We start from the raw sequence: 14824 nt of genomic DNA on the forward strand, positions 1-14824 counted from the left end.
TTTCCTTCCTAAGTGGAGCACTTTGCATTTGTCTTTGTTAAACTTCATCCGTTTACCTCAGACCATTTCTTCAATTTGTCCAGAATATTGGTGTAAAGAGCTTCTACATCCATGGTGGCCAGGATGCTGTTTTCAGGAAGATCACCAATGCATTGTAGTTTCCTCAGGAAGTCGGTGGTGTCTCAAAGATAGCTGGGAGTGCTGGTAGCGTAGGGTCTGAGGAGAGAGTCCAAATAGCCAGATAATCCTGCTGTAAGAGTGCTAATGCCTGAGATGATGGGGCGTCAAGGGTTTCCAGGTTTATGGATCTTGGGTAGCAGATAGAATACCCCTGGTCAGGGCTTTGGGGGTGTGTCCATGTAGATTTGTTCCCGTGCTGGAGCCGGGAGTTTCTTGAGCAGATGGTGTAGTTTCTTTTGGTACCCCTCAGTGGGATCGGAGGATAGTGGCCTGTAGAATGCGGTGTTGGAGAGTTGCCTGGCAGCCTCCTGTTCATAATGACTACAGCACCTCCTTTGTCAGCCCCCCTTTGATTATAATGTCAGAGTTGTTTCTGAGGCTGTGGATGGCATTGTGTTCTGTATGGCTGAGGGTATGGGGCAAGTGATGCTGTTTGTTCACAATTTCAGCCTGTGCACGTCTGCGGAAGCACTCTATGTAGAGGTCCAGTCTGTCATTTTGACTGTCAGGAAGAGTCCACGCAGAGTTCTTCTTCTTGTAGTGGTGGTAGGAGGGTTCCTGTGGATCAGTGCACTGTTCAGTGGTGTGTTGAAAATATTCCTTGAGTCGGAGACGACGAAAGGAGGCTTCCAGATCACCACAGAACTGTATCATGTTTGTGGGGATGGTGGGGGAGAAAGAGAGTCCCCGAGATAGGACAGACTCTTCCGCCGGGCTAAGTGTGTGGTTGGATAGATTAACAATATTGTTAGGTGAGTTGAGGGTACCACTGTTGTAGCCCCCTGTGGCATGTAGGAGTTTAGATAGTTTACTGTCCTTTTTCCTCTGTAGAGAAGTGAAGTGTGCGTTGTAAATGGCTTGTCTCATTTTTGTAAAGTCCCGCCACGTGGAAGTTTGTGTGGAAGGTTGGTTTTGTATGAGAGTCTCCAGTTTTGAGAGCTCATTCTTGATCTTCTCCTGTCTGCTGTACAGGATGCTGATCAGGTGGTTCCTCAGTTTCTTTGAGAGTGTGTGGCACAGTCTCTCACCATAGTCAGTGTAGTATGTCGATTGCAATGGATTTTTTACCTTCAGTCCATTTGGTATGACGTCCATCTGTTTGCACTTGGAGAGGAAGATGATGTCTGTCTGTATCTGTGTGAGTTTTTTGTTGAGGTTGATGGATTTCCACTCCATACGGCTAAATTTAGTGCCTTGCATGGTGTCAAGTATCAGGGGGTAGCCGTGTTAGTCTGTATCCACAAAAACAACAAGGAATCCGGTGGCACCTTTTTTCTTTTACTGGGGTATTGGTTTTCATAACCACTCATCCCCAAAATGAGTGCCACTGGTGGTGATACTGGGAAACTGGAATGTCTAAGGGAATTGCTTGTGTGTGGAGAAACCCCAGCCTTGGGCTCTAACTGCCCTGCTCTAAGCAATTTGTCCTGAATTGATACTCTCAGTTATGTCCCGTCAGAGGCCGCATCGTTACAGCTTCCGGCTCAGACCCATGGGCCGTTCCAGCCCCGATCACGTGCTTCCAGCTCACACGCACATGCCACTCCAGCTCAGACACACGGGCCACTCTGGCCCTGATCTCACGCTTCCGACTCAGACTCACGGGCCACTCTGGTCCTGATCTCACGCTTCTGGCTCAGACCCACGGGCTGTTCCAGCCTCAATCTATGCCTTCTATGATGAGATAACCGCCTCTGTGGATATGGGGAAAGCAGTGGACGTGACATATCTTGACTTTAGCAAAGTTTTTGATATGGTCTCTCACAGTATTCTTGCCAGCAAGTTAAAGAAGTATGGATTGGATGAATGGACTATAAAGTGGATAGAAAGCTGGCTAGATTGTTGGGCTCAATGGGTAGAGATCAACGGCTTGATAGTCCACACAGAATTGGCTCGACTCATCCTTCTTGAGCACCAGCAACGGTTCGATGTCTAGTTGGCAGCTGGTATCAAGCGGAGTGCTCCAGGAGTCGGTCCTGGGGCCGGTTTTGTTCAACATCTTTATTAATGATCTGGATGATGGGATGAACTGCACTCTCAGCAAGTTCGCGGATGACACTACGCTGGGGGGAGAGATAGATACGCTGGAGGGTAGGGATAGGGTCCAGAGTGACCTAGACAAATTGGAGGATTGGGCCAAAAGAAATCTGATGAGGTTCAACAAGGACAAGTGCAGAGTCCTGCACTTAGGAAGGAAGAATCCCATGCACCGCTACAGGCTGGGGACCAACTGGCTAAGCAGCAGTTCTGGGGATTACAGTGGACGAGAAGCTGGATATGAGTCAGCAGTGTGCCCTTGTTGCCAAGAAGGGCAACGGCATATTGGGTTGTATTAGTAGGAGCATTGCCAGCAGATCGAGGGAAGTGATTATTCCCCTCTATTCGGCACTGGTGAGGCTACACCTGGAGTATTGTGTCCAGTTTTGGTCCCCCCACTACAGAAGGGATGTGGTCAAATTGGACAGAATCCAGCGGAGGGCAATAAGAACATAAGAACATAAGAACGGCCGTACTGGGTCAGACCAAAGGTCCATCCAGTCCAGTAACCTGTCTACCGACAGTGGCCAATGCCAGGTGCCCCAGAGGGAGTGAACCTAACAGGTAATGATCAAGTGACCTCTCTCCTGCCATCCATCTCCACCCTCTGACAAACAGAGTCTACGGACACCATTCCTTACCAATCGTGGCTAATAGGCATTAATGGACTTAACCTCCTTGAATTTATCCAGTTCTCTTTTAAATGCTGTTATAGTCCTAGCCTTCACAACCTCCTCAGGTAAGGAGTTCCACAAGTTGACTGTGAGCTGTGTGAAGAAGAACTTCCTTTTATTTGTTTTAAACCTGCTGCCTATTAATTTCATTTGGTGACCTCTAGTTCTTCTATTATGGGAATAAGTAAATAACTTTTCCTTATCTACTTTTAGTTGCCCTTCTCTGAACCTTTTCTAATGCCAGTATATCTTTTTTGAGATGAGGAGACCACATCTGTACGCAGTATTCAAGATGTGGGCGTACCATTGATTTATATAAGGGCAATAATATATTCTCCGTCTTATTCTCTATCCCCTTTTTAATGATTCCTAACATCCTGTTTGCTTTTTTGACCGTTTCTGCACACTGCGTGGACATCTTCAGAGAACTATCCACGATGACTCCAAGATCTTTTTCCTGATTTGTTGTAGCTAAATTAGCCCCCATCATATTGTATGTATAGTTGGGGTTATTTTTTCCAATGTGCATTACTTTACATTTATCCACATTAAATTTCATTTGCCATTGTGTTGCCCAATCACTTAGTTTTGTGAGATCTTTTTGAAGTTCTTCACAGTCTGCTTTGGTATTAACTATCTTGAGAAGTTTAGTATCATCTGCAAACTTTGCCACCTCACTTTTTACCCCTTTCTCCAGATCATTTATGAATAAGTTGAATAGGATTGGTCCGAGATTGACCCTTGGGGAACACCACTAGTTACCCCTCCCCATTCTGAGAATTTACCATTAATTCCTACCCTTTGTTCCCTGTCTTTTAACCAGTTCTCAATCCATGAAAGGACCTTCCCTTTTATCCCATGACAACTTAATTTACGTACGAGCCTTTGGTGAGGTACCTTGTCAAAGGCTTTCTGGAAATCTAAGTACACTATGTCCACTGGATCCCCCTTGTCCACATGTTTGTTGACCCCTTCAAAGAACTCTAATAGATTAGTAAGACACAATTTCCCTTTACAGAAATCATGTTGACTTTTGCCCAACAATTTATGTTCTTCTATGTGTCTGACAATTTTATTCTTTACTATGGTTTCGACTAATTTGCCCAGTACTGATGTTAGACTTAACGGTCTGTAATTGCCAGGATCACCTCTAGAGCCCTTTTTAAATATTGGCGTTACATTTGCTATCTTCCAGTCGTTGGGTACAGAAGCCGATTTAAAGGACAGGTTACAAACCCTAGTTAATAGTTCTGCAATTTCACATTTGAGTTCTTTCAGAACCCTTGGGTGAATGCCATCTGGTCCCGGTGACATGTTAATGTTAAGTTTATCAATTAATTCCAAAACCTCCTCTCGTGACACTTCAATCTGTGACAGTTCCTCAGATTTGTCACCTACAAAAGCCGGCTCAGGTTTGGGAATCTCCCTAACATCCTCAGCCGTGAAGACTGAAGCAAAGAATTCGTTTAGTTTCTCCGCAATGACTTTATTGTCTTTAAGTGCTCCTTTTCTATCTCTATCATCGAGGGGCCCCACTGGTTGTTTAGCAGGCTTCCTGCTTCTGATGTACTTAAAAAACATTTTGTTATCACCTTTTGAGTTTTTGGCTAGCCGTTCTTCAAACTCCTCTTTGGCTTTTCTTATTACATTTTTACACTTAATTTGGCAGTGTTTATGCTCCTTTCTATTTATCTCGCTAGGATTTGACTTCCACTTTTTAAAGGAAGTCTTTTTATCTGTCACTGCTTCTTTTACATGGTTGTTAAGCCACTGTTGTTCTTTTTAATTTTTTTTACCGTGTTTCTTAATTTGGGGTATACATTTAAGTTGGGCCTCTATTATGGTGTCTTTAAAAAGCGCCCATGCAGCTTGCAGGGATTTCACTTTAGTCACTGTACCTTTTAATTTCTGTTTAACTAACCCCCTCATTTTTGCATAGTTCCCCTTTTTGAAATTAAATGCCACAGTGTTGGGCTGTTGAGATATTCTTCCCACCACAGGGATGTTAAATGTTATTATATTATGGTCACTATTTCCAAGAGGTCCTGTTATTATTACCTCTTGGACCAGCTCCTGCGCTCCACTCAGGACTAAATCAAGAGTTGCCTCTCCCCTGGTGGGTTCCTTTACCAGCTGCTCCAAGAAGCAGTCATTTAAAGTATCGAGAAATATTGTCTCTGCATTTCGTCCTGAGGTGACATGTTCCCAGTCAATATGGGGATAATTGAAATCCCCCACTATTATTGAGTTCTTTATTTTGATAGCCTCTCTAATTTCCCTTAGCATGTCATCATCACTATCACTGTCCTGGTCAGGTGGTCGATAATAGATACCTAATGCTATATTCTTATTAGAGCATGAAATTACTATCCATAGAGATTCTATGGAACATGTGGATTCACTTAAGATTTTTACTTCATTTGATTCTACATTTTCTTTCACATATAGTGCCACTCCCCCACCTGCACGACCTGTTCTGTCCTTCCGATATATTTTGTACCCCGGAATGATTGTGTCCCATTGATTGTCCTCAGTCCACCAGGTTTCTGTGATGCCTATTATATCAATAGCCTCCTTTATCACGAGGTACTCTAGTTCACCCATCTTATTATTTAGACTTCTAGCATTTATGTACAAGCACTTTAAAAACTTGTCACTGTTTATTTGTCTGCCCTTTTCTGGTGTGTCAGATTCTTTTTTATGTGAATGTTTCTCGTCTGATCTGGCTCTTACATTATCCTCCTCCATCCTCTGCTCCTGACTAGAACCTGGAGATTCTCTATCATTAGACTCTCCCCTAAGAGAAGTCTCTGTCCGATCCACATGCCCCTCTGCAGCAGTCGGCTTTCCCCCATCTCCTAGTTTAAAAACTGCTCTACAACCTTTTTAATGTTTAGTGCCAGCAGTCTGGTTCCACTTTGGTTTGGGTGGAGCCCATCTCTCCTGTATAGGCTCCCCCCATCCCAAAAGTTTCCCCAGTTCCTAATGAATCTAAACCCCTCCTCTCTACACCATCATCTCATCCACGCATTGAGACTCTGAAGCTCTGCCTGCCTACCTGGCCCTGCGCATGGAACTGGGAGCATTTCTGAGAATGCCACCATAGAGGTCCTGGATTTCAGTCTCTTCCCCAGCAGCCTAAATTTGGCCTCCAGGACGTCTCTCCTACCCTTCCCTATGTCATTGGTACCTACATGTACCACGACCACCGGCTCCTCCCCAGCACTACACATAAGTCTGTCTAGATGCCTCGAGAGATCCGCAACCTTCGCACCAGGCAGGCAAGTCACCATACGGTTCTCCTGGTCATCACAATCCCAGCTATCTATGTTTCTAATGATCGAATCTCCCATTACTAACACCTGCCTTTTCCTAGTGACTGGAGTTCCCTCCCCCGGAGAGGTAACCTCAGTGCGAGAGGCAACCCCAGCACCGTCTGGAAGGAGGGTCCCAACTATGGGAAGGTTTCCCTCTGCTCCCGTTGACTGCTCTGCTTCCCTGGGCCTTTCATCCTCCTCAACAGCGCAGGGGCTGTCTGACCGGAGGTGGGACAATTCTACAGTGTCCCGGAAAGCCTCATCAACATACCTCTCTGCCTCCCTTAGCTCCTCCAGTTCCGCCACCCTGGCCCGTACGCGGTCTCTGAGGGCCAGGAGCTCCTTGCACCGCTTGCACACATACGCCACCCGCCCACAGGGCAGGTAATCATACATGCCGCACTCAGTGCAATAAACTGGATAGCCCAGTAAATGCAATGAAAATGATTAGGGGGGCTGGGGCACATGACTTACGAGGAGAGGCTGAGGGAACTGGGGTTATTTAGTCTGCAGAAGAGAAGAATGAGGGGGGATTTGATAGAAGCCTTCAACTACCTGAAGGGGGGTTCCAAAGAGGATGCAGCTCGGCTGTTCTCAGTGGTAGCAGATGACAGAACAAGGAGCAATGGTTTCAAGTTGCAATAAGCCACTCTGGCGCCGATCTCACGCTTCTGGCTCAGACCCACGGGCCATTTCAGTTCTGATCTCACACTTCCGGCTCAGACCCACGGGCCATTCCGGCCCCAATCTCACGCTTCCAGCTCAGACCCATGGGCCACTCAGGCCCCAATTTCATGTTTCCGGCTCAGACCAACGGACCGTTCCAGCCCCAATTTACACCCCCTGGATCAGACCAATGGGCCAATCCAGCCCCAATTTACACTCCCCACCTCAGACCAATGAGCCCATCCAAACCCTGTTTGCACCCCCACCCCCGCCGATCAGAGCAATGAGCCCATCCAACCCTGATTTTCCCTCCCTCAATCAGCCCAATGGGCCCATCCGGCCCTGTTCCGCCCCCTGGTCAGACCAATGGATCCATCCAGCCCCGATTCCCTCCCCCCAATCAGACCAATGGGCCCATCCAACCGTGACCTTCCCCCAGATCAGATCAATGGGCCCATCCAGGCCCAATTTATACCCCCCAGGCCAGGCCAATGGGGCCAGGCAACCCTGATTCCCCACCCCTGCCCCGGATCAGACCAATAGTCCCATCCAGCCTAAATTCCCCCCCCCCCCCCCCCGCAATCAGACCAATAGTCCCATCCAGCCTCAATTCACCCCCCCTTGCGATCACACCAATGGTCCCAGCCACCCCCATTCCCCACCCCCCCATCAGTCCACTGGGCCCATCTGGCCCTGTTCCGCCCCCCTGGTCAGACCAATGGGCCCATCCAGCCCTGATTCCCCTCCCCGATCAGAACAATGGGCTCATCCAGCCCTGACCCTCCCCCCCCCCGATCAGACCAATGGGCCCATCCAACCCTGACCCTCCCCCCGATCAGACCAATGGGCCCATCCAACCCTGATTCCACACCCCCACCCGGATCAGACCAATGGGCCCTTCTAGACTCAGTTCCCCCCTCGATCAGATTAATGGGCCCATCCAGCCTCGATTTCTCCCCCCCCCCATCAGACCAATGGGCCTATCCAGCCCAGTGCCCTCCCCTTCCCACCCACAGACCCCCTGCACTCTGGTGTTCAGAGCTCACGTGTGAGGCTCCCATCGCCCCATCCTGGGGCTCCCCCCCGGTGGTACCTGTATGACGGGGGAGTCGTAGCTCTGTGACTCCCAGATAAAGGCCACGTAGTTCTGCAGCTGGAAGCGTGGCAAGTTGTCATTCACATCCTGCAGGTTGAGGTTCACGGCCATGAAGCCAAAGGAGGTGGCAGTCTCTGCTTGAACCACGAGGCGCAGCCGAGGGCTTGATTCGAAGTCCAGGCTGCTGGAGTCCTGCACCGAGATGGCACCTGGGAGAGGATGGGGGTGAGCCCGTGCATGGAGTCCCAGGGTCACCAAGCTGACTGAGATGGTGCGCAGGCCCATGCATGTGTACACATCCATACACAAACATCTCCACGCACCCACATATCTATCCAGCTATCTGTGGCACATCTGTGACCCCAGCACTGCAGTACTGGTCGCTTCACAATTGTTACTGCATTTCTCCTCACACTCCTGTGCGGCAGGGCAAAGCTGCTAACCCCCTACACAGTCAGGAATGGACGCCCAGGGACCAGAGAACTGGCCCAAGGTCACACAGGGAGTTTGGGGCAAGTCCAGGAATTGCTGCCATCTTCAGCCTAGATGTCAAGATCAAAGACATCACAACCCAGCCAATGTCCTGCACAGACTGTCACCTCATTAAGGTAGTGGTCACTGCTTTGCCAGGCAACAAGACAGACCTATGATCCTGATTCAGTTGCAAAGACTCAGGGACTCCACTAAATTTCAAAGACAACTAAAGGACAGCAGCACTCCACCCACAGGATGAGGACCTGGTGAATTGTTACCATTCCACACTAGCCTCAACCAGCAACACATTGACCCCAAAGAGCCTCTTCCTCCCCATCGCCCACACAGCTTTCCTTGGTTTGCTGACAACCTGAGCCAGATGAAGAGAGTAGGGCAGAAATTTAAGTGCCAAAGCAGAAAACAAAGACTGATGCAGACAGGATGAAACATAACAAGTGTCTCCAAGCCTATGGCCAAGAGACCCTTCCTATGAGCACCATTAAAGCTGACAAATCCCACCCCCAGGAGCTATCCAGGGTGGTAAACTGCTTCAGCAATTCTGGGTGCCTACAACTTGCATCTGAACCCAGCACCAAGTGCTGCAAAGGACTATATTCTACTGCACTGAGAGATCATGCATAGTCAAGAAGGCTTCTCAGACAGCCTGGATCCACCCTGCCTGCACTCACCATGCAACAGCCTGCCTGAAATCCTGGAGTCCAGTATATTTACTCCTCAAGTTCTGGACACTCCAAAGGAATCTTGACTCAGAACTTGTGCACCAGACCCTTGCCCTTTGTGGCTGGTGAAAGCAAGTAACGAACAACTGATGCCACTCATGACTGTAATGGCCAATGACTCATTCAGAGGACTTTTTCCTTCCTCCATTGAACATGCAACAGCGTGACCAACACTGACATAACCTGGATACGTCAGTTATAATCAACTATCACTCACTGTCAAATCTCCCATTTCTTAGCAAGCTCATAGAGAGAAGTTGGCCAAAGGACAACTAGAAGCTCATCTAATTGAAGCTGATGTATTAGATCCAGCACAATCTGGAGTCAGGCATATGGAACTGAAAAATGCTCTAGTGGCACTGATGGATGATCTCCTGCTGTCAATGGTTAGAGGGCAGACATGCACTCTCATCCTCTTGGGAATCTCTGCAACATTTGACACTGTCAACCATGAGTTACTGCTGTTTCACCTGAGAGGTGGCAGGAGCCCAGAGGAATGCACTAAAATGGTTTGAATCCTCCCTGGAGGGATGCACCCAATGAGTACTGATGGGAAACTGCACCTCCACCACCAGACCCCTCACCTGTGGAGTCCCACAAGGATCAGTTCTCTCTCCGGTCCTTTTCAACATCTACATGCAGCCACTAGGTGAACTGGTCAGACGACGTGGACTCAAGGGTCAGCAGTATGCAGAGACACACAGCTTTGCCTGTCCTTCACCATGTAAGACATGGAAGTTCTTTACTGTAACTGGAAGCTCTTTGAGATGTACAAAGCAACAGAGAGTCCTGTGGCACCTTTAAGACTAACAGATGTATTGGAGCATAAGCTTTCGTGGGTGAATGCCCACTTCGTCGGATGCATGAGATGTACAGTCCTTCTCTGTGTTCCACATGTGGGTATGTATGCGCGCCACGTGCCCGAGTCTGGAAATTCTTACAAGCAGTGTCCATTGACCTACACATCTGCAGTAGGTCTCCTCACGCTCCCGACTGAGGGTATAAGAGACAGTGCAGGCCGATGCCTCTCCAGTTCCTCTTTTTTGAATTCAACAGGATCCAAAGCAGAGGGCATGGAGGGCGGGCAGTGGAATACAGATAGGGGCCACATATCTCAAAGAGCTGCCAGTTACACTAAGTAACCTCCACTTCTTCGAGGGCTGGTCCCTACGTGTATTCCACATGTGGGTGATTGACAAGCAGTGCTCAGACTGGAGGTGGGTGTGAGAAAGCCAGAGACAAAGATGCTTGGAGTACTGCAGATGCCACTGCTGTATCCTCTGCAGACCTGTGAACTAACGCGTAGTGTAGCAAATAAGTGGATGGAGCTTCAGGTGGCCTCCATGCAAATATCTTGCATTGGGACCTCCTTCAGAGGTGCTATAGAAGCAGCCTGTGCTCTCATGGAGTGAGCTGTGACACCTCTAAAGGAAGAATGTGTGCTAACCTGTAGCACTCTAGGAGGCATCCAAAAACCCACTTAGAAATCCTTTGAAAGGATATAGCATGACCACACGATCTTTCTGCTATGGCAATAAAAACTCCTGGTGACTTTCTGATGGGTTTGGTTCTTTGCAGGTAGAATGCCAGGGCATGCCGGACATTGAGGGAGTGGAGTCTCTTCTCTTCAGTAGAAGCATGGTGTGACGAAGTGAGACTGTTCTTAATGTTTCCTCTGAATACTGTGTGGGTGCCTGAGTTTCTGGCCGACCCTCTGTCGCCTAGCAACTAATGGCCAGGCCCTTCCCCCCTGCAAGGGGATGCTAAAGGTGTGGGAGAACAAAGAGGTCAGGTGACCTCCTGGCCCGGGAAAGGAACTCAGCAGAGAAGGAGGGGCTGGAGGGGGTTTCAGTTTGGAGCTGGCTGGGGACGGGGAGTGAGGGCAGACGGGGGTGTCTGGCTCGCGGGACCCCAGAATGGACCCGGCTGAGGGATCCGGTTCTCTGGACCTACAAGCTCTGTTTTAGACCGTGTTCCTGTCATCTAATAAACCTCTGTTTTACTGGCTGGCTAAGAGTCACGACTGACTGCGAAGTGGGGGTGCAGGACCCTCTAGCTTCCCCAGGACCCCGCCTGGGCGGACTCGCTGTGGGAAGCGCACGGAGGGACATATGCTGAATGCTCCAAGGTCAGACCCAGGAGGTGAAGCCGTGTGAGCTTCTTGCCCTGAAGACAGTCTGCTTCGAGGGAGAGGAGGCTCCCCAAAGTCCTGACTGGCTTTGTGGGGAGCAGTTCCAGAGCATTGCCCGGGGACTCCGTGACAACTGATGGCAGCCGTGGGATGTACTGCACCCTGTGAACGGCGCTTCTTGCAGTAAGTGACTGGGGAGCAGTAAAACAAAGGGGGGATAACGAGGCCCAGGCGTGCTGAAGGCTCAGAGAGGGACGGTTTCAGGGGGTGATTAACCTCTGGGAGTGTGTGACCAGCGAGAAGGACTGTTGGAGTAACAGGGTCCCCCGAGGATGCAGTGAGCAGTCTCAGGGGTGGAGAAGCCTGCCGCTCGACCCTGGGAGAGAGAAGGACTTTTGCTGTAACAGGGTTCCCCTGGGGATTGCAGCGAGCGGTCCCAGGGGTGGAGGAGTCTGCAGCTCAACCCTGGTAAAGAGGTGGTGACCACGAGAAGGGGTGGCACACTAGGGGTTCTTCCTGGAAACTGGGGGAGCTGAGAGCACACGGCCTCTGAGTCCAAATCAACTTGGGAACAGCGGAGTGTTGGCCTATCACCATCTCCTTAAGAAGGACATTGTAATCCTGTGCAAAAAGAGAGGGTTACACATTGGGAAGTTCACCATGGCCCAGTTAATCATGCAGCTGGAGGACAAGGACCGCTCTAAGGAGCAGATTCCTGACCCAGATGGGGCTACAAGAGGATCTGGAAGCAGCCGGAGCAGTAGCCAGGCATCCCCAAGAGTCTGGTCCCCAACCAGATGGGGGTCTTAACGATCAAGTTCCCCATCGGGGGGTCGGACACAGATGGGACTGGAGCTGAGTCCGAGAGAGCAAGAGGACCGTGAGAGAGAGCAAGAGCCGGAGGAAAAGCAACAGCAACATGGACTGGCGATGGTGGAGCGGAGAGGCATAGGGGGCTTCCCCAGGGTGAGTGGGGATAGACCCCGGGCTGCCAGTTCCGCAGGGAACCTCGACACTAAATTGCTGCCCCTGGTTAAGGAGGTGGGGGGATGTGGATGCCCACCACACGGCCTTCGAGCAGGCTGGCGATTTGAACCAGGGGGACCCTGCGGAAAGGCCCCGGTATCTAGCTCCCTTGCTGGGCCCCAAGGCCATAGACACTGTCAGCCAGATGGGTGGGGTGGTGGACAAGCTCCCACTCCTGGCCCCGGCCTATATGTCTGCGTGGAGTCTCCTGGGCTCAGGCCCCTCGGACCCCCAGTGGGAGCGGAAGGGGGTGATCAATGGGGAGACATGCCTAGGATGGCGAGACCCTGGGACAGAGAGAACTGATGTCAGGCCCCGGGTGGTGCAGCCGCAGATGCTGAGGGGCTGTGTGACCTGGGTGAAGGTCCCCGGGATAAAGGCCCTCGCCCTGCCTATAGCCCGGATCCCTGTGCAGACACAGGAGGGGTCGGGCTGGCTGGTCGTTGGGGTTCTCCAGGATATCGGCTGTGAGGTCCGGTTGTGGGGTGACTGTCTCTCTTTGGGACAGGATCTAGGCCCTGCTCCTGTAACGGCCGAGGATTTGAATTTGAATCCAGGGAACCAATTGGCTAAGATGGAAATGGTCAGTGAAAATGCAAATGACCTAGCTGTCAGGAGGGAGGGGCTGCTGGGCTCAGAATACCTGCCTACCTGTAACCAGACCCCTGGGGCTGAGTGTGTCGGAGAAATGCTCCCTGCCCCCCTGCACACCGGAGAGGGGGCTCATACTGGCTCTGATGCTGTAAGGAGAGCAGAGAGCTCGCTGCCTGCCCCCACTGGGACAGCAAGGGCAGCGCTGAGCATGATGGGAGCTGAGACCCCAGCTGAGTGGGGGGCACACAGGCAGGGCAGGTCCGCTGCCAACCAGGTTTGCCTGGTCCAGACGTGCTGCTGGGAAGTGATTACACAGCTGGGAGGAAGCTACCAGGGACAGGGCTCAGGGGGGCTGTGACCCCAGGCCCAACCAGCGAGAGGGAACAGGTCCCACTCCCTTCCCCAGCAGCTGATTTCCAGACCGAGCTGCAGAAGGATCCCTCCTTGGAGACGCTAAGGGAACTTGCTGGCCACAGCGCTGCAAACCCCCTTGGAGAAGGCTGCAGGGACAGAGTCCTGTGGGAGAAGGGATTCCTGTACCAGGAATGGGCTCCCCAAGGGGAAGTAAAACTGTGGGGAATCAGGAGGCAGCTGGTGGTGCCCCAGGAATCCACAGGTTCTTCCTTTTCGAGCTGCTGTATGGGAAGAAAGTGACGGGACCCCTGGACCTGGAAGGGGAGGATTGGGAGGAGAAGGGGGAAGACCCCCTGGTGGATCTCTTCCCTGAGGTGGGAGCCAATCTCCCCATCAGGTGTTCCCTGTTCAGAGTCACTGGGAAAGCAGCCCAAAACCTGGAGAGAGAGGTCAAGGACATACTGGCTTTAGATGTGATCCAGCCGTTCACATGGGCCTCACCCGTGGGGCTGGTCCCCAAGGAAGACAGGATGATCGGGTTTTGTGGGGACTATCGGAAGCTTAAAGCCATCACAGTGTCCGATGCCTACCCCATGACTAGGCCTGGGAAGATTCTAGACAAGCTGAGGGGGATGGAGAACTTGGCCCTGCCGTACATCGATGACATGTGTGTCTTTAGCCAGACCTGGGAGGAACATGTGTCCCAGGTGAAGAGGGTGCTGGGCTGCCTCAAGGAGGCAGGACTGACGGTAAAAGCCGAGAAGTGCAAGGTGGAGATGATCAGAGATTGGCCCATTCCCCAGACCAAGAAACAAGTCCAGGCCTTTATCAGGATGGCGGGATGCTACCGGAGGTTTGTATCCCAGGTTAGCCCTCTAGCTGGCCCCATCCCTGAGCTATGTAAAATGGAGAAGCCAGACAAGGTGGTCTGGACTAAGTAGTGCTAGAGGGCTCTCTGTATACTGAAGGAGGCTCTAATCCATGGCCCGGTAAATCTGGTAAACCCAGACTTTGCCAAGCCTTTTGCTGTGGTCACCAATGCCTCAGACGCAGGGCTGGGCACGGTGCTAATGCAAGCCGATGCTAAGTGGGGGAGACACCTCATCGGGTACCTGAGCAAGAAACTGCTGCCCCGGGAGCAGAACTATGCGGCCTCAGAGAAGAAATGCCTGGCCATGGTGCAGGCCCTTAGAAAGCTGCAGCTGTATCTATTTGGGCGGCGCTTTACTGTGCATACTGACCACTCTCCTCCGACGTGGCGGTGTCAAATGCAAGGGGCTGAGGCCGAGCTGCTGGGGACAGAGACACCTGTTCAGAGGGTGGCCAAGGTCAAGATGGGGGCTCTTAACCAAGAGAGCCCGAATTGCAGCCCTCCAAACTGGAGCGCTGGGAAAAGAACCAATCCCAGTTTAAACCCCAGGGGTATTGGGGTGGCAAAAGGGCACGGGCCGCATAACCCTTCCCACATGCAGCCTGCAAGCGCCATCAAGCACAACAGACCCACAGGAGGGCCTGAAACTGGAATTTCCTGGTGT

General features: G+C 51.1%; 1 protein-coding gene across 1 annotated transcript in view; it reads right to left on the bottom strand.

Annotated features, from left to right (window-relative positions):
* Positions 1 to 14824, bottom strand: part of DCHS1 (dachsous cadherin-related 1) — a 126345-nt gene that overhangs the window by 12619 nt on the left and 98902 nt on the right. The window contains exon 15 of the mRNA XM_065423630.1: positions 7968 to 8179. Coding sequence (XP_065279702.1) covers positions 7968 to 8179 — 212 coding nt within the window. The remainder of the gene's footprint in view (positions 1 to 7967; positions 8180 to 14824) is intronic.

This window comes from Emys orbicularis, chromosome 1 (genome assembly GCF_028017835.1).
Source record: "Emys orbicularis isolate rEmyOrb1 chromosome 1, rEmyOrb1.hap1, whole genome shotgun sequence".
NCBI classification, from domain to species: domain Eukaryota; kingdom Metazoa; phylum Chordata; order Testudines; family Emydidae; genus Emys; species Emys orbicularis.